Here is a 25,244-nt window from a genome sequence, read left to right as displayed (position 1 = left end):
CTTTAGTACCTTCGCCACTTTACTTTTTCTGAGGGTTTTTAAATGTTCGATTTGCTTTAGTCCGTCAGAAAGTTACAAAGTTATGGACAATTAGTCCGGATTGTGAATTATTATGTTTAAGATGTAAGTGTTGTATGCTGAAGATGCCTTAGCACACTGTTGCATATTGATTGTCGACATCCCGATATTGTATATGACTAATCAGTTACCGTACATATATTTAGACACTTTAATACGTATACGTGGCTGTTTTATTTCTACGTACTTTGCTGGGTCTTTTCCTTTAGAACTGCAAGTGTTCGTCCTAACGTAAAATACCTTATACCGTTTAGATTGGACTGTTTGATTTAAAAAAAAAAATACATCAGTTTGGAAATATGTAATATCAAAGTGTGATGTGTAGCTGTATAGACCACGTGGTAAACTTCGATATGAGTCTAGACTTTATACATTTCAATAAAAAAATCCCTACGGTATATAATGCGTTATTATGTAGCGTCTTTTTGACATTTGATTTTCTACTTAATTGTTACTCTTCTTTCCTCGATTTACTTTATATATAATTAAGCAGCACATTTATTTGTCGATGAGTTAAATGTACTTTTTTTTTCTCTCAAATTTTGGCTGTTAGGTTTGCCCGGGTTTGGGGGTTGGGATGCGGAAGTTCGGGGAGGTTGCCTACGTCGCCCTTGACCCTGTAAGAATTTGCTGGAAACAAGTATCCTCCCTAATTAGCCTACTCTCAGAAGAGAAGGAGTGATGCCCCTCTTTGTTCTTCCGTGTGGCTATGCACTTAATGTAACGGTAAAACCCTTTGATCTTTGAAAGGAAACCCCATAAATGGCCTCAAGGAATGAAGTGTTATCACGTGACACTATGGTAGTCAAAATGGCGGCTGGACTACCTCGGTCGGGGCTATTCGAGGTGTATATTCGACAGCAGTGGTGTAAGGTATTCGTGACGTTAAACGAGGATTCTTTAACGCTAGCGTTAGATGAAAATCCAGAAAACCAATCTAGTGTCACTAATAACACGGATACAGCTCGCACAAACGGAAGTACGACAAACCAAGAGAAACTACCAGAGAGCATCACCGGCCAAAAGCGTCTCGTCCGAGTTGTGAAAGAGGAACAAAATGGATTGGGGATCAGTATCAAGGGTGGTAAGGAAAACAAAATGCCTATCCTCATCAGTAAAATATTTAAAGGTATGGCAGCGGACAAAACTGAGAAACTCTACGTCGGGGATGCTATTATGTCTGTCAACGGTGAAGATCTAAGGGAGGCAACTCATGATGATGCTGTCAAAGCTCTCAAGAAGGCTAAGAAGGTCGTCGAAATTGAAGGTAAATCACGGATAAAATTGATTAATTCAGCATTTTATTCTTGTTATCAATGAAGTAGCTGAGTGAGTGATAAAAATAGTAATGAGCGTTTGTCAATGTATTGCAACTAACATTGAAACTGGAACTAAAATAGTTCACTGTCTAAAACTAATGTAAGGATCCCTGTCCTATTACATTTACACTGTTGTCATGATCATTTTTTACACTCAGAACACTATTGTTGATTATATTTTGTTTCTTTAATATCTTTCTAATTTACAATGAATGTCCCTGTAAGGTATGGTTTTCTCTTAATGTGTGTAGCTTCTGACGATGAGACATATTTTTATAAATTTAAATTTGATAAATGCTGTAGTCACCAAAAAAATCTACCCCCCCCCCCCCCCCCCCCCCGATAAGTCATATTCAGCAGGGACGTATATATATACTGTCCCTGTATTCAGATACCTCAATTAAAATAGGAACTTTATATGTAATTTGAATATAAGTTATATTCAGATACCTCAATTAAAATAGGAACTTTATATGTAATTTGAATATATTAAACTGGTACATTGGCTATTAAAAAATCCCATGGCCAGGTAAACATAGTTGGCAATAAGGCATTAAGGCTGACATCTTCATAAAAAAATGTTCAAAAGACTTAATTGTAACTTGTCAATCTCTTTTGCAACCCAACAAAATATATAATCCTATACATGTACAATTAAAACTTTTTTTCTTTATTTTTTGTTGTATATATGTGTAACGTGAAACATTAGCTCTGAAGAACTAATATTACGACAACATATAAAAATATCACAGTGGGCATAATGTAACAAAACATGCATTAAGAAACAAAAGCACAACAATATTGAAATAAAAGTATACAAACATGCAGAAAGAACCTGTCACAGTATTGGTAAAATGTAATGAATATATTTTTGCCTATTTGAAATAATTCTCTCAAGCCTCTTAAAAATTATAATTTCTTTTTGTAGAAGAGTAAGTCAGTTATTTTGGACTGATCTTTTGGCTGATGATGGTAAAAATATTAGTAAATAGCATGACAGAAGTCATGTTCAAATTGCAGTAGTTTTCAAACGATCTGTAACACAAAATATAGGGTGCCAATAATGAAAACATTGGACACATTTACTTTGTGCCATAGATGGCTTAAAATCTAAAATTTAAAAAAATAAGTACATAATAATAAATATTTTTGGAATACATTATGCATATTCTGACAACTATATATAGTAAAATTTACTGGAGATAACCAGAGTTTATATGTGTGATGCAGTGCTTTCAATCATTTGTACAATAATCTTAAATCTTTACTTGTGACTTTCAACCTTGATATTAATCAGGAAGATATTTACATTTCTGTTTAGCAACCTGAAAATAAACTTATCAACTCCAAAAGATGTTATGAAAACTGAAAAGCATAAATCTGATTCATACTGACTGATTCATACTGATACTGTAAGAAGATAAATGGGGATCAATCATGTCATTATGGAAATTTAAATTCCTGGATGGTTTCTGTTTAATGTTTGTTGCCTGATAAAAATATATAGTAACCATAGAAATCATTATCAAGTTCTATAAAATAACTGTTGCACCATTTGGTAAAACATTTTGCATCGTGATCCAAAAGAAACCATATACAGGAATATGAAATGATTTTGTTTTGAATGTAAATAACACTAAACAGGATTGAAATGTGTACCATGTTTGACTAATAAGGGCACCCAAAGGGAGTTTGGGTGGTCGGGTGGAGCAGTGGATAGCGACCATGGTTCGTTTCCCCGATTGGACATGAAAAGGTATAGGGTCACCTGCCCGACCCCGTGGGTTTTCCCCGGGTACTCCAGTGTCCTCCCACATTAAGACCCTACGTTTTTCTATATCCGGGCCAACAAGAGAGATTAATATAAGTTGAAATAAATTATTTCATAATTAATGTAAAAATAAAAACTTCATATATGTAAGGGAGTTTAAAAAATATAACTGAAGCACTTATCTTAAAAGGTTCAGCTTTCTTTTATCTTGACGTTATAATCTCTGGTTGGCAATTTCCACGCCACCAAAAATGTTCTGTACCTATATATATATACTGTATACCATGTTTTTGGCTCAGTCAAACCTTTGCCCTTTGCCATATCAATCCATATTTGCCCAGTGTTCATTTTGCGTTTCACATTATTTACTATAAAAATTATTTTGTTTACTAATGTTTGCCGTTAGGGCAGGCGAAAAAGGCAAAAATTAAATGAATGAAAACAAAACTGCTGATACAGTGAAATCTGTGAGAATGATATGTTTATACCCCTTAATTAATGGGACCTTCGATTCAACTTTGCAGTTAAATAAAGGGACCATCATGTCTCTCCTACTATAGGAAAATACAAGCTGCGTTGTTTGAAGAAAAAATAGGACAAGGTGTAAATAAAGACATCCCACTTGTAGTCTAACAGTACTCGTGTCCACTCCAGGGCACACATTGCATCAAACACAGTATAACCTTACACACATTCATGCTGGTATAAAAGTTAAACTCAGTTGTTCACCAACATACTCTTCAAGATATCCCACAATGCATCATGGAACATGTTTGTAAGCAATTGAGTTTCATCATCATAAAATAAATATATGGTCGATTGCTTTTTGGCCAATAGGTAATTTAAGTGATATACATACAGGTATGTATTTCATTCCTAGGAATGTTGATGTTACTGGTCTACTAGTCAGGTGACTATATATATATAGCTACAGGGCACTTTGGTGGCTTTTTCTGGTTTTATACCTGAGAGTTTTCGTCATACGAGTTAGTTACATTGGGAGTGGAAACATACACATTGCTCCGACATGCTTCTAGGTTAGCATTTTTTTTATTGACAGATGAGGCTCTGCTGTAAATTACAACAAAATTACATTGGACATAGAAATAATACAGAATATTGCAACTGTATAAAATATTTGACATATGTCGGATGTTCTCAGTATAAAATATTTTGCATGTATCAGGTGTCCTATTGTCCTCAAGTCTTCTTTAAATGTCACCTCAACCTGTCAGAAGTTTTAGCTATATATATATATATATATAGTAGCATTACATGTAAATGTAGGCAAGTATCTCATGTTATTTTATATCACTGATCTTAAGATCACAGAACTGTCTAGAACATCAAAAGTCTATATCGCTGTGAACAAGATACCTCATGTCAAGGCTTTCAGTGTACATATAATGTGTCACACAGACCATCCACTAATTCTAGCTGAATGCATGCTTACAAGTTTACACTGTGCCATTGAATTGTAACTTAGTAACATTGAATTCCGATTGAAGATGCATTTAAATAATATACACACAGTTTACAAATTTAGACATGCTTTACATTCAGATCATATCAAGTTTCATCAATATATCAATGTATCATATGTACAGATGTATTGATCACAAACTTATAACTAATGACATGATAAGAAATTGTGTTTTGCATGGATATTTTTTTTTCAAAAATAGAGATATCATCATATTTAAAAGGGATCAGTTACTCATATATAAAGCATATAAATCAGATGATTATTTACTTCAGCTTTAAATAGCAAAACCATTTGTTATACCTGTGCAACATACAAAATGTAAGGTAATGGGGATGACATCAGTTGGTGATTATCTTTGCTGTCGCTTTGTCTGTCCATTAGAGAATCTTGGTTAGACTGCTAGAGTTAGACTTTATACAAAGCTTCATTCTAAAGGATAACTATGTATACACCATCATATCAAATATAGGTCATGATCGGTCACTTTGACCTATATTTCTTTGGTTAGATCCTGCATTGAGCTCCATTTGATTAGTTTCATTTCTTCGATTAAACTTTTCATTTTTTCGTTTCCATCAAAGCAGGGGAAAATGTACCTGTTATGTTTGGAAAGATATTCTAAGTGTTATATCATGCATGTGGAGAGAAATTTAAAATTGAATTTGTCTGGTGTAGCTAGAGACACCACATTATAATGAGCTGTGTTCCAGCTGTAGGTGAAACATCATACTACCATTAATAATGACCTGTTTCCTACCTACATATATATGTATATGAGTGTGAACCAATTACTTTAAAACATGAAGTTACATAAAGCTGCCATACGCGATATATATCAGGTATATTATACAATGTATATTGGGCAAAGAAGTAATTCCAACAGTGTGAACAAGTTTATAATTAGGTTGTCAAATATTTGTAGCGATCTGCTCCTTTATCACGACACAGTGAAACAGAACAGTTATTACATGTACATATACATCAAATTACAAGAAGATAGAACTGATATACTATAATTGAAAATATAGCTATTATATAAAACCAATAGTCCCCTCGGCTAAAGACAGCCGAAGGCAGCAATGAAGCTGAGAGCATCGCGGACAAGGAACGCTGATAGTCTAAATATCAGAACTAATGTTGTCCTGTTTTAGAGTATTAACTGGCTTAATTTTAGGATCAAATTTAAACAAAAAAGAGCTGCAGGTGACCCAAACAATTTTGAAAATATTCTTCATTATCTAAATTATATTAATATTACTTCCTTAAGACTGACTGAATACAACCAACCAGTTTCCCAGATTATCTCATACATGTTTCAATTATTATACATTGTATGTTTGCTGAGTCACCCTAAGAAAAAATACTTTCTGAAACTGGTAAGAACCAGAACACCTCAATAAAATAAGAGAAGAATTCTATTAAATATGACTAAACGGTTTCAAGGAATGCCTTAATTGACAGATATATATACAGTGTATATATATATATATAAAGAGCACTGTGAAATAATCAGAGTTCTAAAAATCAGTTTGATAGTTTGTTCAAAATCTCAAAAACTGAGAAGCTAAATGAAGTCGGAGCATTTGAAGTATGATAAAAAGAAAAGTATTGTGAAACCATTGGTAAATATATAATACACCTTTTAACACATGTGAATAGCAACCTCAGTATATCTGTACAAGTTATATCCACTGACAGTTACAATGTTTTTCTTTGTTCCCTTTCAGTGAAGTATATACGTGAGGTGAGCCCTTACATTCGAAAGTCCTCTGCTCTCAATGAACTGGGCTGGGGGAGTCAAGAGGCACAGCGAGATGCAGCAAAAGCGAACTGGACCGAGTCAAAGGCTATTCCTCTCCGGCTTTGTTACCTCTGTCGCAATCTCAGCATGTCAGACCCGGAAAAACGCACATTGGAGTTACATTCTCCTGATGGAAAGAGCTCGTGTATTTTACGATTTCCAGACCTGGCCACTGCCAGTGATTGGTTCAGTGCTATCCACTCCAATGTGAACTTGCTAATGTCCCAGTGTATTGTGGAAGCCAACCATGTGATGAGTTCAGCCCCCAACTCTCGGGAAGTGCGGCACATAGGTTGGCTCTCTGAACAGGTGAGAACAGATTATGTGACATAACACTGAGAAGGTCCCAATTTATTTTGTCTTAAAAGTTCTTCATGTAATTACTGTCTAAAATAATTATTTACAGAAGATATAAGGGATCAACTGTAAAATTCACCTCCAAAATAATGAAATCCCGACCAAAAAAAAGGATAAAGGTTATTTTAGAGATACAGTGCAATGTACTGGGGTGCATCACATCTGTTGATACCTGACTAGGTTTGTTTTTCAGTAATTGATATGACATCACACTTGCTTCACATCTGCTAGGTTTGTTTGTAATGTATAATTTTTTGTTTTAACCTCACACTTACGCCAGTGATCAACAGAATATTACTATTGTTTACAGCTGCTGAACGAGCAGGGGAACCCCACCTGGAAACCTGTGTTTATAGCCCTGACAGATAAGGATGCACTGCTGTACGATACTGCTCCCTGGAGTAAAGAAGAATGGGCCACACCCTTCCAGAGTCATCCCTTATTAGCAACTAGGTAGGTGTTCAATCCCTAACCAGAAGTGATTTAGTTCCTCCACTAGGCTTTGACACATTTTGATAGCTGATGGCCATGGTCACACTGTAATATGTTGTGACATATTAGTACAGTATGTATGTGGTGTTCTTATTATAATGAAGAACACCTGGACCCGGTATAAGCTAAATCAGTGATTAGCTCAAATTTTAATTTTTGAGTAATTTTAAGACCCAACCATTGCATTAGTTACAATCTTCCAGACATCAAATGTTTAGTAGAGTAAATGTACATACAAAATTGTTAAGATTTTACTCTGTATATTGATAAAGTTATTAAAGGTTGAAAAATGTCGTTAAACAGTGATTAAGCTAACCATCTTTTGAACAACTGGGCCCTGGTTTTTCTGTAATATTGACAGAGGTTCCATGTAAATGATACCCATTTACCAGACATTAAAATTTTCCCCACTCTCCTCATTTTCTGCAAGTGGCTGATGAAATTTCCTCAAAAGTTCAGCCTACTACATATTTGCTATCTAGATATGTCAAGGTTTTAAAACTCCAATGTTTCCCTATCACTACTTGCCACTAGCCTAGTTCTCCAGATGGTGGGATGCCACTTGTCCCCAATGTTGTTCCGAAGCACATCTAATAGCATTGTATAATTAAATACTGGTGGAAGATTTTGATAGAATCTCTGGTGTACTAAAAAGTTACATTTGGTTGAGAAATAAATGGAAAGGGTCTATCTGAAAAATATACATATAAAAAAAATAAAAATTATGTTTATTTCTGCTTCAGACTTGTCCACTCAAACAACCATGCTACACCTCAAACAGGAAGTGAAATAATGACTTTCGGAACAAGGACAGGGACACGGAATGGGGTGGAAATTCATGTGTTTCGAGTGGAGACTCAACGAGACCTTGCCTACTGGTCAAGAGCTTTTGTACAGGGGTCCCATGGAGCCGCAGCCCTCATCAAAGAGGTCACATGTGGTCGGTATATCTGGAAGCAAATACTGAAAGGTTATGGACGGATAAGTGGGAGGTTAGGCATCAGGGAGGGGGAATAGAAGGCATGGATGTCTAGACATTGGTATTCTGAAGAAAAGAAAGTTCACATGAGACCTTATGTTGTCTTAGGGTAGTTTACGTAGCTGTTCACCTTGACGGCGGTACTATAGTTTACGTAGCTGTTCACCTTGACGGCGGTACTATAGTTTACGTAGCTGTTCACCTTGACGGCGGTACTATAGTTTACGTAGCTGTTCACCTTGACGGCGGTACTATAGTTTACGTAGCTGTTCACCTTGACGGCGGTACTATAGTTTACGTAGCTGTTCACCTTGACGGCGGTACTATAGTTTACGTAGCTGTTCACCTTGACGGCGGTACTATAGTTTACGTAGCTGTTCACCTTGACGGCGGTACTATAGTTTACGTAGCTGTTCACCTTGACGGCGGTACTATAGTTTACGTAGCTGTTCACCTTGACGGCGGTACTATAGTTTACGTAGCTGTTCACCTTGACGGCGGTACTATAGTTTACGTAGCTGTTCACCTTGACGGCGGTACTATAGTTTACGTAGCTGTTCACCTTGACGGCGGTACTATAGTTTACGTAGCTGTTCACCTTGACGGCGGTACTATAGTTTACGTAGCTGTTCACCTTGACGGCGGTACTATAGTTTACGTAGCTGTTCACCTTGACGGCGGTACTATAGTTTACGTAGCTGTTCACCTTGACGGCGGTACTATAGGTTTTTTGCCTTAGATCATGATCATATTTAACACATGATGCTCCTCTTTTTTTAAAGCATTATATTGTTATCTCCTATATTGGTTATATGTAACACGCTGCTCCTAATCACGATAATGGTACATTGTGTTGTAGGCTAGGTCATGACTTTTAGGTTGCCATTTATGTTGACAGCAGTAGGTTAGGATTTACCATTACAGCAATAGGTTGTTGCCTTGAGTATTATATGTAACATGTGTCCTTTTACCTTGACAGCCGTGGGATGGCAAGGTCAGGAGTGCAAACTCACACTCCACTACGACCAGGGATTTGCACTTACGAGTGCCAAACCTCGAGACAGCTCCGAAAAAGTAAACGTTTTGTGGTCCTACCCATATGACAAGTTGAGGATGTCGGCTGACGACGGACAGAGGCTCATGTGGCTAGACTTTGGGGAGGAGGGAGAGCAGGTCTGCTGGGTTTTTTTGGTCAACAAATAATATGAAAGCATCTATGTCTGAGTTGTGAATGAATATTGATTTAAATGTAGTCATGTACTATACTGTAAAAATATCCTTTTTGTTCAGTGTGGGAAATATTTCACATTTTAACTGGTGTTTAAATTTTACATCATTGATTCCTGATGTACGGTAGTCAATAAAACTTATTAGCTCTTTACCAGAAAAGTATAGCTTAGTGGTGTTTATTTTCACATACTTTTCCAGGCTTCAAATGTAAAGAAATTTAACCTCCATGACGTATATATACACTGCACTGTATAAAGTTCATGTTTTTTCTTTGTTAGGAACTCGACCTGAGAACTTGTCCAAAGCCGATGGTGTTCGTTCTCCACACTTTTCTGTCTTCCAAGGTCAACAGACTGGGCCTTGTGGCATGACCTCTGATCCCTAATCCCAGTCATCAAGTCAACAGTGTTGCCATGGAAATGTGTTATTTGAGTAAATTTGACTTTGTCGCAATGAATATCATTTGAATTAGCAAAGTAACCTTTACCATGGTAACACCAAACAAGAATTGGTGGGTAGACAAGGAAATAGCTGTGATGTCACGATAACATCGAAAAACACTTAGGATAACTCAAGTGCTTTGATTGGCAGGAACTGCGTGATCGTTCTACGATGTCACTTCCTGCGTTTTCGGAAACAACAGAGTGTTGGCATGGCAATACTAAAAGATCATAAACTACAAATCACAGAGTGCATTACATAGTTTTACATATTATATGGATTTGTTTTAAATTGGATAAAAAAGGAACTTGGGTAATACCAGTGTCGACTGGTATTTTCATGGGTCATTGGTATAAGGGAGAGTATATGAGTGTTTCATTGTGTAACATGAGAGTGTCTGTTTATAATAATTGAAGATGTTGTCTGCTAACTTTACTGTCGTACATCTATTGCTAACACTGTGTTGTACAGGAACACTGCTACGTTGCCACATTAGGTTGATATGGATAGGAGGTTGCTATACCTGTGATATGTACAGACCCTCCGTATGTAATTGACCCCTTCGCACTAATACCCCTCCCATTGTGTGTATGTATATACCATTGTACCACCTGTAGCATTAGCCCAGTGTGGTCTAGAATTTTGTGGTGTATTTAGTCAATTCCTGACAAATCCTCGAAATTAGCATCACAGTTTTTGGTCCCATTTACCCAGCATATTAAATTATAAACTTCTAGGCCAGTTAACACAAGTTTATTAATTTATTTTTGTTTGAATGGGTGTCAATGCTCTACAAAATACTCCTCAGGTTTTACTTAGTAAATTCATAATTATTGAAACAAGCTTTAATTAAATGTCCTGATTATTGAAACAAGCTGAAATGCTGTCTTTGTAAAATTTCCTGCAGAATTTCTATACAGACAGCCATTCTCCATCAGCATTGTTAAGAAATTATTTCAATATTGTCTACATATAAAATGTCTTTATACAGAGCTGCTACTAGAACGGGTATTTGTTATGGCACTATTTCATTAAAAAAATGAATATATCTGAAACATTCTTGAATTGATGTAGTTTTAACATATGCCTGTTTTTAGACCTTTTATAAAAAGTCCACATGTGTACAGTTTAACCACATGTGTACAGTTTAACCACATGTGTACAGTTAAACCACATATGTACAGTTTATCCACATGTGTACAGTTTAACCACATGTGTTTAACCACATGTGTACAGTTTAACCACATGTGTCCAGTTTAACCACATGTGTACAGTTTAATCACATGTGTTTAACCACATGTGTACAGTTTGACCACATGTGTCCAGTTTAACCACATGTGTCCAGTTTAACCAAACTTAAGTCTTCATTCTGTTGTTCTTTCCCACTGTACTGGGCATCAATGCCTTTGTTAATTGATCTTAGTTCGACTCAAGCTTTTTATAAATTCAGCTTTATATGTAGCTATGATAGACTTTTTTTGATAGTTGTGAAAAAGTGCAGTGAACCTATAGCCTGGGGTTAAGTCTTGAGGAAAGTTGCCCAACCAAAAATGTTCAAATCGGATTAATTAATGGGAATTTAAATATGAGATATACAGTTGTAACTTATATCATTATTTAAAGCTGTGGACACATTCACTGATATCCTCCTAACTCCATGGGGTTTCTTGTACGTCTATCTGTTACATGTGTATTTATAGATGTATTACAACTTACTACTACTTAAACTACATTACATCTTCTTGCTCTCATGAATTGTATATTACAAAGCAATACCGGAATTTGTTCAGGGATTTTATGTCGTATTTTGTTTAAGATATTTTGTATTATGTCATAGTATGTTTATAGTGTGAAATGATTTGTATTTTACAATTGAATGATTTATGGTAGTACATTGTGAATGGTTTTGTTCAATTTAGCCTCCCGGCCTATATAATATCTCCGTGCTGTAAAAGCTAGTAATATCGATGCAAATAATCCACAAAAGTTGGTTTTACGGAGGCAACTATTTCCTGGACTGGACATGACGTATACCACTGTATATTTCCTGGACTGGACATGACGTATACCACTTTATATTTCCTTTTTAATTAACTCAATAATTTGAGAAAAAATGTAATCCTGCAATTTATAATCTGGATTGGTGATGCTTTAATGTATATCAATCCTGTCAGTTTATACGTATCTTACATTTACTGATGTTGGTTTACAAGATTTTAGAATATATTATCTTTTATTTTTTTTTATAATTCCGTGATGATGCTACAATGCAAGAACATTCTAAACCTGGTGTTTTCATAGTTCTTGTTTTTTTTCAAAATACAAATGACGAGAGTTTCTATAAAGCTTTGTAAACTATCCAGTTTTGAAAATCTTAATAAAGAAATTTTAGCTTATTGATCATTGATTGATCCAGGATTTAATCAAGAGCAAAATATTGATCTGAGACATGTGTTGATATAGTTGCTCTAGGTTGTTGCAATATGAAATCATGGATTAAAAAATGTGAACATGCTACAATTGTAAAATAAAATACAATACATGCTAGTGTACATGGACTACTTACACTTTTCTTGCCAAATGTGTTTTGATATTCTTTATAAAGGTATTATAGAACCTGTTCAGAGGTAAACAATTGTTCTGTTTTGCACAATATCTAAAATAAAAGTGTTTGATTTAAGATACATGTGTATTGACTAAATTGAAATAAGTTGAATGGGAGCTTTTATAGCTTTACATAGAGAATAGAGAGAAAAGAGGAGAAAATAGAACTAAATCGGTATTTGTGGTTCTCAAGGTAAATGTCATGATGATAATATGTAATGCTACAAAATCTGTCCATTGTCAACTTTTCATATTTTCAACTTCTTCTTCAGAACAAATAAGTCTAAGGTCATGACATAGGCATGTAACTTGCTGGTATACGTATGAAGTGCTATCAACATTCTTTAGTAGACCAAAGATCCACTTCAAGATCACAGGTACCAAACCTGTAACAACTTCCTCTATTAAAAGAGCAATAAGCCATACAGTGCTGTCAGGTTTGTTCATATAAATGTCATGACTTGTTAAGTCACCTTGATCAAAAGATTAAAACAAATATATACTTTTCTGAAAAACTATTATGATATCTAGCCTTTTACTTGTGTATGCTGTATAATAGGAATAGGTGTATACAACACATTTGTAGTAATTATCTTCGTCATACAAGCTACTCATTGTTAATTTGAAATTTACGGATACAAACCTAAATTGTATCAAGTGAGCTACCAAGGTCATAGTACTCTAGTTAACTTTTAAACACTATCTATGTTATGCCAGGAAAAGGTACATAAAATAATAAACTGTTATAGAGGAACCTGGTGTATTACCATATAGAAAACACTGATAGTCATAAAATAATAAACTGTTATAGAGGAACCTGGTGTAATACAATATAGAAAACACTGATAGTCATAAAATAATAAACTGTTATAGAGGAACCTGGTGTAATACAATATAGAAAACACTGATAGTCATAAAATAATAAACTGTTATAGAGGAACCTGGTGTAATACAATATAGAAAACACTGATAGTCATAAAATAATAAACTGTTATAGAGGAACCTGGTGTAATACAATATAGAAAACACTGATAGTCATAAAATAATAAACTGTTATAGAGGAACCTGGTGTAATACAATATAGAAAACACTGATAGTCATAAAATAATAAACTGTTATAGAGGAACCTGGTGTAATACAATATAGAAAACACTGATAGTCATAAATAAAGTTAATCACTTATACATCAGTAAGCAATCCAAATTCATTTACATGGCACATTTTTAATGCAGTGCTTTTTAAAAAATCAATATGTCCTTACAATTTCTCAATTAGAGGTTCTGCATACTCTTTATCGGTCATATATACATTTTTGTTAAGTGTAATATTGGTAAACAACATGGATTTGTGTGCTGTCATTTGATTTTCATTCAAATAAGTCCCGAATGCAAATTGTTATATCTCAATTTACTCTAAACATCATAAGTCAGGTCTTTAAAACATGACCATTTTCTTAAATCTTTTTCAAATAATTTTCAGTTTAACTCGGTATCCAGATAACTTGAGTGTACATACTGTACATATGATCACTGGTAAAAGTTTCCTTACTCAAGTTGATCTATTACCTGCCATTTTGCAGGTTTTTAGTTTCGCACCATATTTAAGTTACTGTCAAAGCATTATTTCTATTCTAGCAGAAGGAATTTTAATGCTGTGTAGAATAGATACCTTTAGATATATTTGTACATTGTACGGTTTTGTTTGTTTGTCATTTGTGAAAAAATAATCATTATTCTATTCTTTATTGTTGTGATAGTATGCACATTTTCCTTTATCATGATTTATGCAAAATAAGACACAAGAGAAGGATGTTCTGGTAGTCTTATCTATAAATTGAACTCACTCTCATATCATTTACATGATGGAATTACTCCAGAATATCAAAGAATCCTATACTTGTAGATACACGATACGTTGTTATATATATATTGTAAAGTACATGGTGTCATCTGCTTTATCCTGCTTGTTGGTTTTATGAAGCAATGCTGTAAATATTCTATGTTGATCAAGTATGCTGTGCCTTTTTGTGTACAAATCATAAGAATGTGTTCATGTCATGCACTTCTTCCACAGGTTGTCTCCCTTCAAAGCTATTTATCTCCCTTAGTTGAAAATCTCAAAAACTTTGTTGTTCAAGTCACCATATGCTACACAATTAGAATATTTCGTTGTGATGGAAGGTTTACTTAGGAACCAAATATGTTTTGGCTCACAAAAAACCAAAGTAGAAGCTACTGTGTGCAAGTTCATTGCCAATTTAGATTGGATACTCCCAATTTCAGACACAGTCTCCCAATCATATTGCTTCTGTTTCTGTTTTGAATGTGGGAAAGTATATATATGGAAGATTTTTTTTACATCAGAGTTGTAACTTAAATGGCATCAAATGTTCTTTTCCTATTTCATTTTGGCTAACACTGTATTTGCAATCAGTCAGTGGTGTACAACAAAACACAGGTTACTGTAGTGTTTTTCAGTTAATAGTTGGTTACTGCAGGCATTTTTCTGTTATATTTCAAAAGTCTTCATCTTTCAAGATTGATTTATGATCATCTGAAAGTCAACAATTATTATCAGATAACCTTTTCATATGAGCCCTGATAATAAATTATTGAGAGGAATAATATTAAGTTAGTCAAGTTATTTTTATGAATGCATATGTATACCTGTTGATTCATAAACCATTACAGCTGTTTGTCTTCATCATTACAGAAATATGCTGGTTAACCTATAGAAGATGATGTGAATAACAGAAATTACAGGATAACATTTCTACTGTAACGTCTACCAAGCTGTGTTCTTGGCCAGACACCACGTTTTATCACAAATAAACTTTAATTATACCCTCAAGTCTGGTAGAATTTCCACATCCCTAATACATACCAATGATAAACTCCTTCAATGTTTGTTATAGCTTTTCAATTACAACATACTCTTGAAACTGACAAACTTATTTAAACTTCATGACCTGATGAGAAACTTCTATTTACCTGATTTTATCTGTGATAAACCTAGGGGAGCCTTAGTCATAAGACAAAGGAAGGATTTTAGGTATTTTTATTTTAGTGAGTTAAACAGTTTTTAAAATTAGTCTGAGCTAAATGTAACATTTTGGACAAGTTTTTATAAACCTCACATGACTAATGTGTATTTGATTTTTTTACCTGACCATTATGAAGTTTTCGATGACGCCATTTTACATGTGACACTATATGTGACCATCATCTGTGATGTCACAATTGAAAGGTCATATTACACTACATGACAGAAATATTTTCACTGCATAAGAAGTAACATGATAACAAAAAAGTGGCTGGTTTTAAGCCTTAAAAATGACGTCTATGTACATTTCTGTAGCATTCTATAATCTGTATTATCTATTATCTAATCAGAGCATGTCAGCTTCATCCAAAAGATAGATTTATCACAGGTAAAAATGGTATGCATTTCAGGCGATATTTTGAAGACTGGACTGTTAAATAGTTTTACTAGACAAAGATAGAGAGGAATACAACATGACATTAGGGGGATAGTTTTACTAGAAAAAGATAGAGAGGAATACAACATGACATCAGGGTGATAGTTTTACTAGACAAAGATAGAAAGGAATACAACATGACATTAGGGTGATAGTTTTACTAGACAAAGATAGAGAGGAATACAACATGACATTAGGGGATAGTTTTACTAGACACAGATAGAGAGGAATACAACATGACATTAGGGGGATAGTTTTACTAGAAAAAGATAGAGAGGAATACAACATGACATCAGGGTGATAGTTTTATTAGACAAAGATAGAAAGGAATACAACATGACATTAGGGAGATAGTTTTACTAGACAAAGATAGAGAGGAATGCAACGTGACATTAGGGTGATAGTTTAACTATACTATTATTTAAAGGTAGTGATATCCCACTCTATTTTACAATTAGGTTTTTATCCAGGGCTATAAATATACATTTTATACCAACAGATATATACTTATTTTGATGTCCTATTTCATTGCACTGTATACTATATGCTATAATGACATTTTCTACATGTTCATGGCTATATATTTTTTTTAAATAGATATAAAATACTTACATGTATTTTGTTTGTAGAATACAGTATATATATATATATTGAAGTTTTTAAGATTTATCTCTTGAAAGTATAAAGGTGATTTACTATATTGCCTGGATCAGCTACAGTGCTTGTAGCTTGTGTTAATAGTTACTGATGATCATTAGTCTGTTGGACATCAATTATACATTGCAATACTGACATTATTAGTATTTATCAATTTTTTGCTTTAATTAATAATTGATCATGAATGTACGAAGAATTAGACTACTTTGACCTATAATTGTAGACCTGAATCCCTTACTGCCCCCCTTACTGCCCCCTTAGATTGACAGCAAAGTCTGCATTGTTGACAGTGTGGTGGTATACAAATATTTGTTGTATTGTTGATGTTGTTGTTGTAGATTTAAGTTTACTCAAAATTTATGTTATTCTTTAATGTAGTTTATTAAATTCACATCTTCCTTAATTTTATTTAAGAATTTTTTAGAATAAAAACCATTGAATGACACTTGTGTTGATAAGTTGTTTATGCTTGAACACCGGCCTACAGTACCTCATCAGTTAGGACACTATTGGCTTAATGAAACTTATCTTGTGACTAGAGTACAGATGTCGGTGGTGGTGATGGGTGGTAGTATGTGTATGGATAGTGGCTGAGATCAGCTGTGCAAGTGGTGGTGATGGAAACGGTTAGGGTATAAATTTTCATACCATCAAACAGCATTGATATCCTAATAGTTCCATACAAGTTTGAATGATTCCCCAATAAGTAAAACATATATCCAAAAAGTACCGTTTCCTTATATTACCTGAAAAAGTGTAATTTCCCCTTAATAACCTCTTGTGAACTTTACCCCCTCCTAAATAAGGTGGGATGCGTCCTTAAGCCTGTTCATTCTTGAAGAGTATTTGATTCTGGCAAAGTGAGATCTGGAGTAGAATGATGAAATTTTTAGCCAATTTGACCACTTTTAGCCCCATTCACAAGTTTGGGTTGTCTTTATACTGTATTCCTCTAGTCCATGTATTATAGTGGACTTCCTGTGGTTACCATGGTTTTCACAAGTCCCAAATCTGGGGAAATCACTTTTTGAAAAAATATTAATTCTTCTAAAAAACAACTATTCAAAATAAAGTTTATAAATATATATGTAGGTGTGTTGTGCAGGATGAATCCGCTATCCATGTTTATCCGAGACATGCCCTTTATTTTTAGGGTCAAGCCATTTCTACTGTACTCTGCTACCTATAGTACTGTCTGCAGCCTCTAGTAATACCAATGAATTCTATTCGTACTATCCTCTACTAGCACTATCATTTATTAAATATGTCTATTTACTGACGAAAGTTTAACACACTACATTTCATTTGTAAAAAAATCTCGCAATCAAGACTGTTGTCAAGGTTACAGAAAACTTTAATAGGAAATGGCTGTTACACATCCACGGCTTTGTACTTTCTCACAGCTTTTTTGTCTGTTGATCTCAGAAGGTGACCTAGTGATCTCCTTGGTCCAACCTCGTACGTATTTGGGTAGGCAGTTCCCGGGGAACGCTGGTAAATGTTCTTTATTATCTGTTCCCATTTAATGGGCTTAACAATTTGCTCATATACATTTCGCTTTATCTGTTTATGATTGGTTGAGTATGCATTGCTTGTCACATTAGAATACACCGGTACTTTGCCAACATTGAACTTCTTGTCCTTCAATGACTTCGCAACATCCCTTGATGCTTCTTTCATAAGGCTTGTGTGAAACGCACCGCTTACATTGAGCCTTTTTAAATGGCGAATTCCGAAGTCTTTTTGAGTTTCCTGCATGAAATCCAAAGCCTAAAACAACAGAAAATATCATGTTAAAAAGATGTTTCATTATTGTTGATATTTCTAAAATTTTCTGTAATTGTGATTGTGTAAATTTCAGGATTTGAACACTCTATGATGATCCCAGTTGTTGTACATCTATATACAGTATGTTGTATTGTAGTACAGCTGTATTGTAGTACAGCTGTATACAGTATGTTGAATTGTAGTACAGCTGTATACAGTATGTTGTATTGTAGTACAGCTGTATACAGTATGTTGTATTGTAGTACATCTATATACAGTATGTTGTATTGTATTACATATATATATACAGTATGTTGTTTGTATTACAGCTGTTTACAGTATGTTGTATTGTATTACATCTATATACATTATGTTGTATTGTATTACATCTATATACAGTATGTTGTATTGTATTACATATATATACAGTATGTTGTATTGTATTACAACTATATACAGTATGTTGTATTGTATTACATATATATACAGTATGTTGTATTGTATTACATATAGATACAGTATGTTGTATTGTAGTACAGCTGTATACAGTATGTTGTATCGTGGTACAGATGTATACAGTATGTTGTTTTGTAGTACAGCTGTATACAGTATGTTGTATCGTGGTACAGATGTATACAGTATGTTGTTTTGTAGTACAGCTGTATACAGTATGTTGTATCTTGGTACAGCTGTATACAGTATGTTGTTCTGTAGTACAGCTGTATACAGTATGTTGTATCGTGGTACAGATGTATACAGTATGTTGTTTTGTAGTACAGCTGTATACAGTATGTTGTATTGTAGTACAGCTGTATACAGTATGTTGTATCGTGGTACAGCTGTATACAGTATGTTGTTTTGTAGTACAGCTGTATACAGTATGTTGTGTTGTATTACAGCTGTTTACAGTATGTTGTATTGTATTACATCTATATACAGTATGTTGAATTGTATTACAGCTGTATACAGTAGGTTGTATTATATGATAGCTGTATACAGTAGGTTGTATTATATAATAGCTGTATACAGCATATTGTATTATATGATAGCTGTATACAGTATGTTATAAGATATGATAGCTGTATACAGTATGTTGTATTATAGGATAGATGTTTACAGTATGTTGTATTATATGATAGCTGTATACAGTATGTTGTATTATAGGATAGCTGTATACAGTATGTTGTATTATAGGATAGCTGTATACAGTAGGTTGTATTATAGGATAGCTGTATACAGTATGTTGTATTATATGATAGCTGTATACAGTAGGTTGTATTATATGATAGCTGTATACAGGATGTTAAGGTTAGTAGGTTTATACCTCAGTATGACCAGCTATAACTTTAATATCTGTTCCCACGAAGGCCGTCACGTTGCACACAGGATTCTCAATCCCTGCTTTAGTTTTGCAGTATTCTCGAGCAGCTAACATGGCTTCTTTAAGGTAGGTGTTCATATCACACATAGCTGTCATCATGCCACTGGAGACCACTTCCGAGTCCCTCTGCATAGCCCTGGCTCTTAACCTGATCAGACTGATTCCTGATGAAAAGGGCAAACAATGTGATAATGGTCAGAGACAACATTATGTGAAGAAGTGGATTCATATGGTTATCATGAAACAAGAATATTCATGTCAGAAGATTTATGCAGCTGAAAAAAAGACTTGCATTAATTTAAACACTGAAGTGTTTTCATACATGATGCCCCTGATTTGTTCTTTTGTTCATGTGTGCAGGTTGGTTTTATTTTGATCAATAGATCAATTAATCACAAATCTCAAGTAAAATGTATAAAACAAGACAATTCAGCAAATTATAGTCCCCCACCAAATGTGAAATGCACAGATGATAAATTTGTGCAGAACTAATTCTATATATGAATGTTTGACAGACACACTGTATTCAATAAGGAATAGTCTCAGTAACCTGGTCAAAAACAGAGTGAACTACTTTGATATACGACACAGCGCCTCAACAAGATGAACCCATACTCCAAGAATAAAGTTCCAGTGACTAGTAGTGTAGGAGATAGAGCCCAGACAAACTTTTTCTTTGATGCAGGTCAAAGGTCAAAATGTAGGTCAGAGTGACCTACTTTTAATTCACGACACACCGCCACACCAAGGTGAACCCAAAACCCAAGTATGAAGTTCCAGTGACAAAAAGTGTAGGAGATAGAGCCCGGCCAAGATAGTGTAAGGACAGCCGGAAGGAAGGAAGGAAAAGTCTCAAAAGTTGCCTGCACAGCTAAGGACCAAGGGTAACCTACATAAACCTACATATAAAATTTGAGAAAGATCCCTCTGATACTTCCCGAGAAATAGCGATAACAAACTTTCAATATCAAAATCAAAGATGGCTGCCTGTCGGCCAGGTTGGTTATCCGATCAGTCTCAAAAGTTGCCCTGCACAGCTAAGGACCAAGGGGCACCTAAATATAAAATTTGAGAAAGATCCCTCTGATACTTCTCGAGAAATAGCGATAACAAACTTTCAATATCAAAATCAAAGATGGCTGCCTGTCGGCCATGTTGTTTATCCGATCAGTCTCAACAGTTGCCCTGCACAGCTAAGGACCAAGGGGCACCTAAATATAAAATTTGAGAAAGATCCCTCTGATACTTCCTGAGAAATAGCGGTCACAAACTTTCAATATCAAAATCCAAGATGCCTGCCTGTCGGCCATGTTGTTTATCCGATCAGTTTCAAAAGTTGCCCTTCACAGCTAAGGACCAAGGGGAACCTGCATATAAAATTTGAGAAAGATCCCTCTGATACTTCCTGAGAAATAGCGGTAACAAACTTTCAATATTAAAATCCAAGATGGCTGCCTGTCGGCCATGTTGTTTATCAGATCAGTCCCAAAAGTTGCCCTACACAGCTAAGGACCAAGGGGCACCTAAATATAAAATTTGAGAAAGATCCCTCTGGTACTTCTTGATAAATACCAATAACAAGAATTGTTTACGGACGGTCCACGGACCACGGACGCAGGGCGATTTGAATAGCCCACCAGTAGGTCAGAGTGACCTACTTTTAATTCACGACACACCGCCACACCAAGGGGAACCCAAAACCCAAGTATGAAGTTCCAGTGACAAAACGTGTAGGAGATAGAGCCCGGCCAAGATAGTGTAAGGACAGCCGGAAGGAAGGAAGGAAAAGTCTCAAAAGTTGCCTGCACATCTAAGGACCAAGGGTAACCTACATAATCCTACATATAAAATTTGAGAAAGATCCCTCTGGTACTTCTTGATAAATACCAATAACAAGAATTGTTTACGGCCGGTCCACGGACCACGGACGCAGGGCGATTTGAATAGCCCACCAGTAGGTCAGAGTGACCTACTTTTAATTCACGACACACCGCCTCACCAAGGTGAACCCAAAACCCAAGTATGAAGTTCCAGTGACAAAAAGTGTAGGAGATAGAGCCCGGCCAAGATAGTGTAAGGAAAGCCGGAAGGAAGGAAGGAAAAGTCTCAAAAGTTGCCTGCACATCTAAGGACCAAGGGTAACCTACATAATCCTACATATAAAATTTGAGAAAGATCTCTCTGTTACCTCCCGAGAAATAGCGATAACAAACTTTCAATATCAAAATCAAAGATGGCTGCCTGTCGGCCATGTTGTTTATCCGATCAGTTTCAAAAGTTGCCCTTCACAGCTAAGGACCAAGGGGAACCTGCATATAAAATTTGAGAAAGATCCCTCTGGTACTTCTTGAGAAATACCAATAACAAGAATTGTTTACGGACGGTCCACGGACCACGGACGCAGGGCGATTTGAATAGCCCACCATCAGATGATGGTGGGCTTAAACTAATAAAGATAGGGTCTGAAATGTATTGCACTGGAAACTATTCCACATTGACCTCGACCTCTAGACCGCAAAACTTCATAGTTCTTTTCTATTTTCTGTGAACTAGTTATACCAGTCCTTGAGCATTCCCAATTCTCCTATTGTTAATTCAATGGGAGTTCAGTTAAGCTGGACAGTGTTGCTTCTTGAAGTGTCAGAAGTTGTGCTTACTTCATATAAAGAGTTTGCTGGTCAGTGAAGCGTTCCGATTGGTTAGTTAGGTGATAACATCTCTGACCATTCAGAAACGTTAAAAAAGCATATGAACAAAAGCCAACAACAGCAAGACCAATGACAACACAAGTGCATGTACTTTCAGGTTATACTACCATCAATAAGAAGCACTGTATATATATCAGTACAAAATATTTAGTATATATAATATACTTCATTAAAAAAAACTATTGTGAGAGAGTTCATATAATGTGAACTCTCTCACAATAGTTTTGTTTAATAAAAATAATATTGTACTAGTCAGAACTCTTTTCTACTAATCATATTACCATCTTCAAAAGACAGAGTTTCTGCAAACATCAGGGCTGTTATCTCCCCTACGCTGAAGCCTATAGCAGCAATACAAGCGTCGACAGCCTAAAAATAAAAAGACGTTTACTGTACAGATTGGTTATATTTGTAATGAAGATTAGAATAATGTACAGGTACAGTATATGTTTTGTAACAACACATAATTAAGTATATAGACAGGGGCTACAACATAATCCATTGTTTTGCTTAATGGCTTTCGATACTCATTTAGTTTTTCTGTATAAATAGGAACTATTGATATTGGTTTGTACAAGTGAACATAATGTAATGGTATGTTAAATAAAATCAATTGAAATTAAGTATCATATTTTTTTCCACAAAAATTAACCCTATCAACAGAGACAAATTTTCAGTTAAGTTATACAATTTTGTACCACAGGTTTAATACATGCCAGAATTCTTGGACACCAATCTGTGAGTTTTACAATCATTTTAAGGGAATTGAGGTTAAAATAAGGGAAGTTTTATTCGCTGCCTTTTTCACGGCAAAAATTCTATCTTACTCAACTAAATTAATGAAATAAAGCACAAAACGAACTTGTTTCGACTTTGGCAGGTTTTTTTTTTGTATATATTGAATATCATTATATATATTTAATAGCCAAAAGTTTATAAAACAAAATATCACATAGTTGAGCTGAAGAAGCAGATTTTACTTAAAATTTCGAAATTTAGTTGGACAGGCCATGCCAATATTCACAGCAGTCACAGTACTAATGATGTTCAATTTAAACTTTGAACTGTGTATTTGGATGGGTTTGTAAAAATTAGGATAATAGTTGTCTATGTTCATTTACATTTGAACTTCTTGATAATGTAACAGATTGTTGAAACTCAAATTTAGCAAGAGGACAGAAACAATCAGCTGTGAAAGTGAAGAAAACTGTGTTCAGCATTTGAACTTTTAAATTACATATTTCAGCATTCAGAACAAAGACTTTTTCCATCTTCTTCATGACATGCCCCTTATATATTTATCGGTCATTCTCTTCATTTTCGTAGTGAAATCATATTTGTAAATAAACACTTAGCCGGACATCGTATCTATCAAAGTTTCTAGCAATAAACTAAACTTACAAACATGACTGAAAACATGTTTTGTGCTACTTCTACTGACAGTGTGATGTATCAACTTCACTGGAAATTTTGATGCTGAAGCGGACACCGCCACGCAGTGGTTAATACTAAGAATGTCAGGCATTCTGTAGTATCACGGAAGTTAATGGCTTCAATAAGAAAGGATCAACCTAACTCTATAATATAAATTATGAATGACCCAGTCCAGTTCTCTCTGCATGTCTTCCTCCTTTCCTAAGTTTTTTGCCCCGAAGTCAACGCTATTTACGACCCTTGTTCTGGTATCCCCTTGCAAAGTGTACATCCAATATTGTAACAGGAGGAAGAGAGATACATTGGCCATACCAGGGTTGGAACCGCAACCCTCAGAACTTTAGATGGATGCTCTACCAATATTGAGGTACCTGGTTGCTTTTGATCAACTCAGTTCTGCTACAATTTCATAAAATAACAAATTTCTGCTACGGTAATAAAAATGATTAAGGAGGCATTTTTTTAATGAGACTGTATTGAGTCAGCACTGAACAGGCTATAAAAAGTTTAACCATGGATATATTTTGAGGGCGAAATATCCTGGTGTGACGAGGATTTAGGGTGAAACAGCGTGACACCAGTAGGATTGGCGCAGGTGATAATGACTACCTCTGGTTTCTCTTCTCGTAGTTTTTCCACTGCTGCCAATGAAGTAACCACAATTGCAGGTTGAGAGAACTCAGTTTTTGACAACTTTGAGTGTGGTCCTTTTAAACAGAGCTCCAGTAAGTCATATCCCAGAATACCACTAGCGCGGTCATAAACGTCTCTAGCGCTTGGAATGTGCTGGAGTTTTTTACCCATTCCGACAAAATGACTTCCCTGACCTGGAAACATCAGAACTGACGTCAGTGAAGGATCAGTTCCGGATCTATTAGCTATATTTGACTTGTCTGTGTGTGACTTTTTAGTATTTGCAAGTTCATTGAGATCAACTTCATCAGAAGGAAATACTTCAACTGCTTCATCCGATTGACCTGTGTACATGTCACTGACAAATGATTTCAAAGACCTTGGGTCAACATCATATGGTTTCCTTTTCGACTTATCATTCTCGTCTCCATTGCTAGAGCCAGTGCAATAGTTGTTTTGTAATGCATTGTGAAAGTGAGAGTGGGTTGAACAAACTGGTGCCACTTTTAAACAACGTATGAACTTAAGTGCCGATAAAGATTTGGTGGTCATCATCGTGTTTCAAGATAACCGGAAGTGAACAACATGTGTTTATATCAAAAACAAATCCATTGCTGTAAACATTTTT

The 25,244-nt window shown here is 35.1% G+C and overlaps 2 protein-coding genes across 2 annotated transcripts; one reads left to right on the top strand and one right to left on the bottom strand.

Annotated features, from left to right (window-relative positions):
- Nucleotides 1–876: 876 nt before the first annotated feature.
- Nucleotides 877–16,451, top strand: LOC110441925 (beta-1-syntrophin-like). The gene is made up of 6 exons (XM_021485234.1): nucleotides 877–1,345; nucleotides 6,382–6,764; nucleotides 7,123–7,265; nucleotides 8,048–8,244; nucleotides 9,263–9,456; nucleotides 9,792–16,451. The coding sequence occupies exons 1-6, from the start codon at nucleotides 877–879 to the stop codon at nucleotides 9,882–9,884; spliced, it is 1,479 nt and encodes a 492-aa protein (XP_021340909.1). The 3' UTR covers nucleotides 9,885–16,451.
- Nucleotides 16,452–18,029: 1,578 nt separating this feature from the next.
- LOC110441927 (malonyl-CoA-acyl carrier protein transacylase, mitochondrial-like) lies at nucleotides 18,030–25,214 on the bottom strand. The gene is made up of 4 exons (XM_021485237.1): nucleotides 24,593–25,214; nucleotides 22,831–22,918; nucleotides 19,785–20,005; nucleotides 18,030–18,463 (listed from the first exon to the last, which is right to left on the bottom strand). The coding sequence occupies exons 1-4, from the start codon at nucleotides 25,169–25,171 to the stop codon at nucleotides 18,065–18,067; spliced, it is 1,287 nt and encodes a 428-aa protein (XP_021340912.1). The 5' UTR covers nucleotides 25,172–25,214; the 3' UTR covers nucleotides 18,030–18,064.
- Between the last annotated feature and the right edge of the window lie 30 nt (nucleotides 25,215–25,244).

Source organism: Mizuhopecten yessoensis, unplaced genomic scaffold (genome assembly GCF_002113885.1).
Source record: "Mizuhopecten yessoensis strain PY_sf001 unplaced genomic scaffold, ASM211388v2 scaffold716169, whole genome shotgun sequence".
Taxonomy (NCBI): domain Eukaryota; kingdom Metazoa; phylum Mollusca; class Bivalvia; order Pectinida; family Pectinidae; genus Mizuhopecten; species Mizuhopecten yessoensis.
The sequence above is the reverse complement of the archived record's forward strand: the minus strand, read 5'-3'. Positions and strand labels throughout refer to the sequence as shown.

Coding starts and splice junctions, on each gene's coding strand:
- LOC110441927 (XM_021485237.1), bottom strand. CDS start 25,171: ATGATGACCACCAAATCTTTATCGGCACTTAAGTTCATACGTTGTTTA. Junction 20,006..22,830: donor AACTCTGTCTTTTGAAGATG/GTAATATGATTA, acceptor CCTTTTCATCAG/GAATCAGTCTGATCAGGTTA. Junction 18,464..19,784: donor TTATAGCTGGTCATACTGAG/GTATAAACCTAC, acceptor CTGTTGTTTTAG/GCTTTGGATTTCATGCAGGA.
- LOC110441925 (XM_021485234.1), top strand. CDS start 877: ATGGTAGTCAAAATGGCGGCTGGACTACCTCGGTCGGGGCTATTCGAG. Junction 6,765..7,122: donor TAGGTTGGCTCTCTGAACAG/GTGAGAACAGAT, acceptor TATTGTTTACAG/CTGCTGAACGAGCAGGGGAA. Junction 8,245..9,262: donor CATCAAAGAGGTCACATGTG/GTCGGTATATCT, acceptor TTACCTTGACAG/CCGTGGGATGGCAAGGTCAG.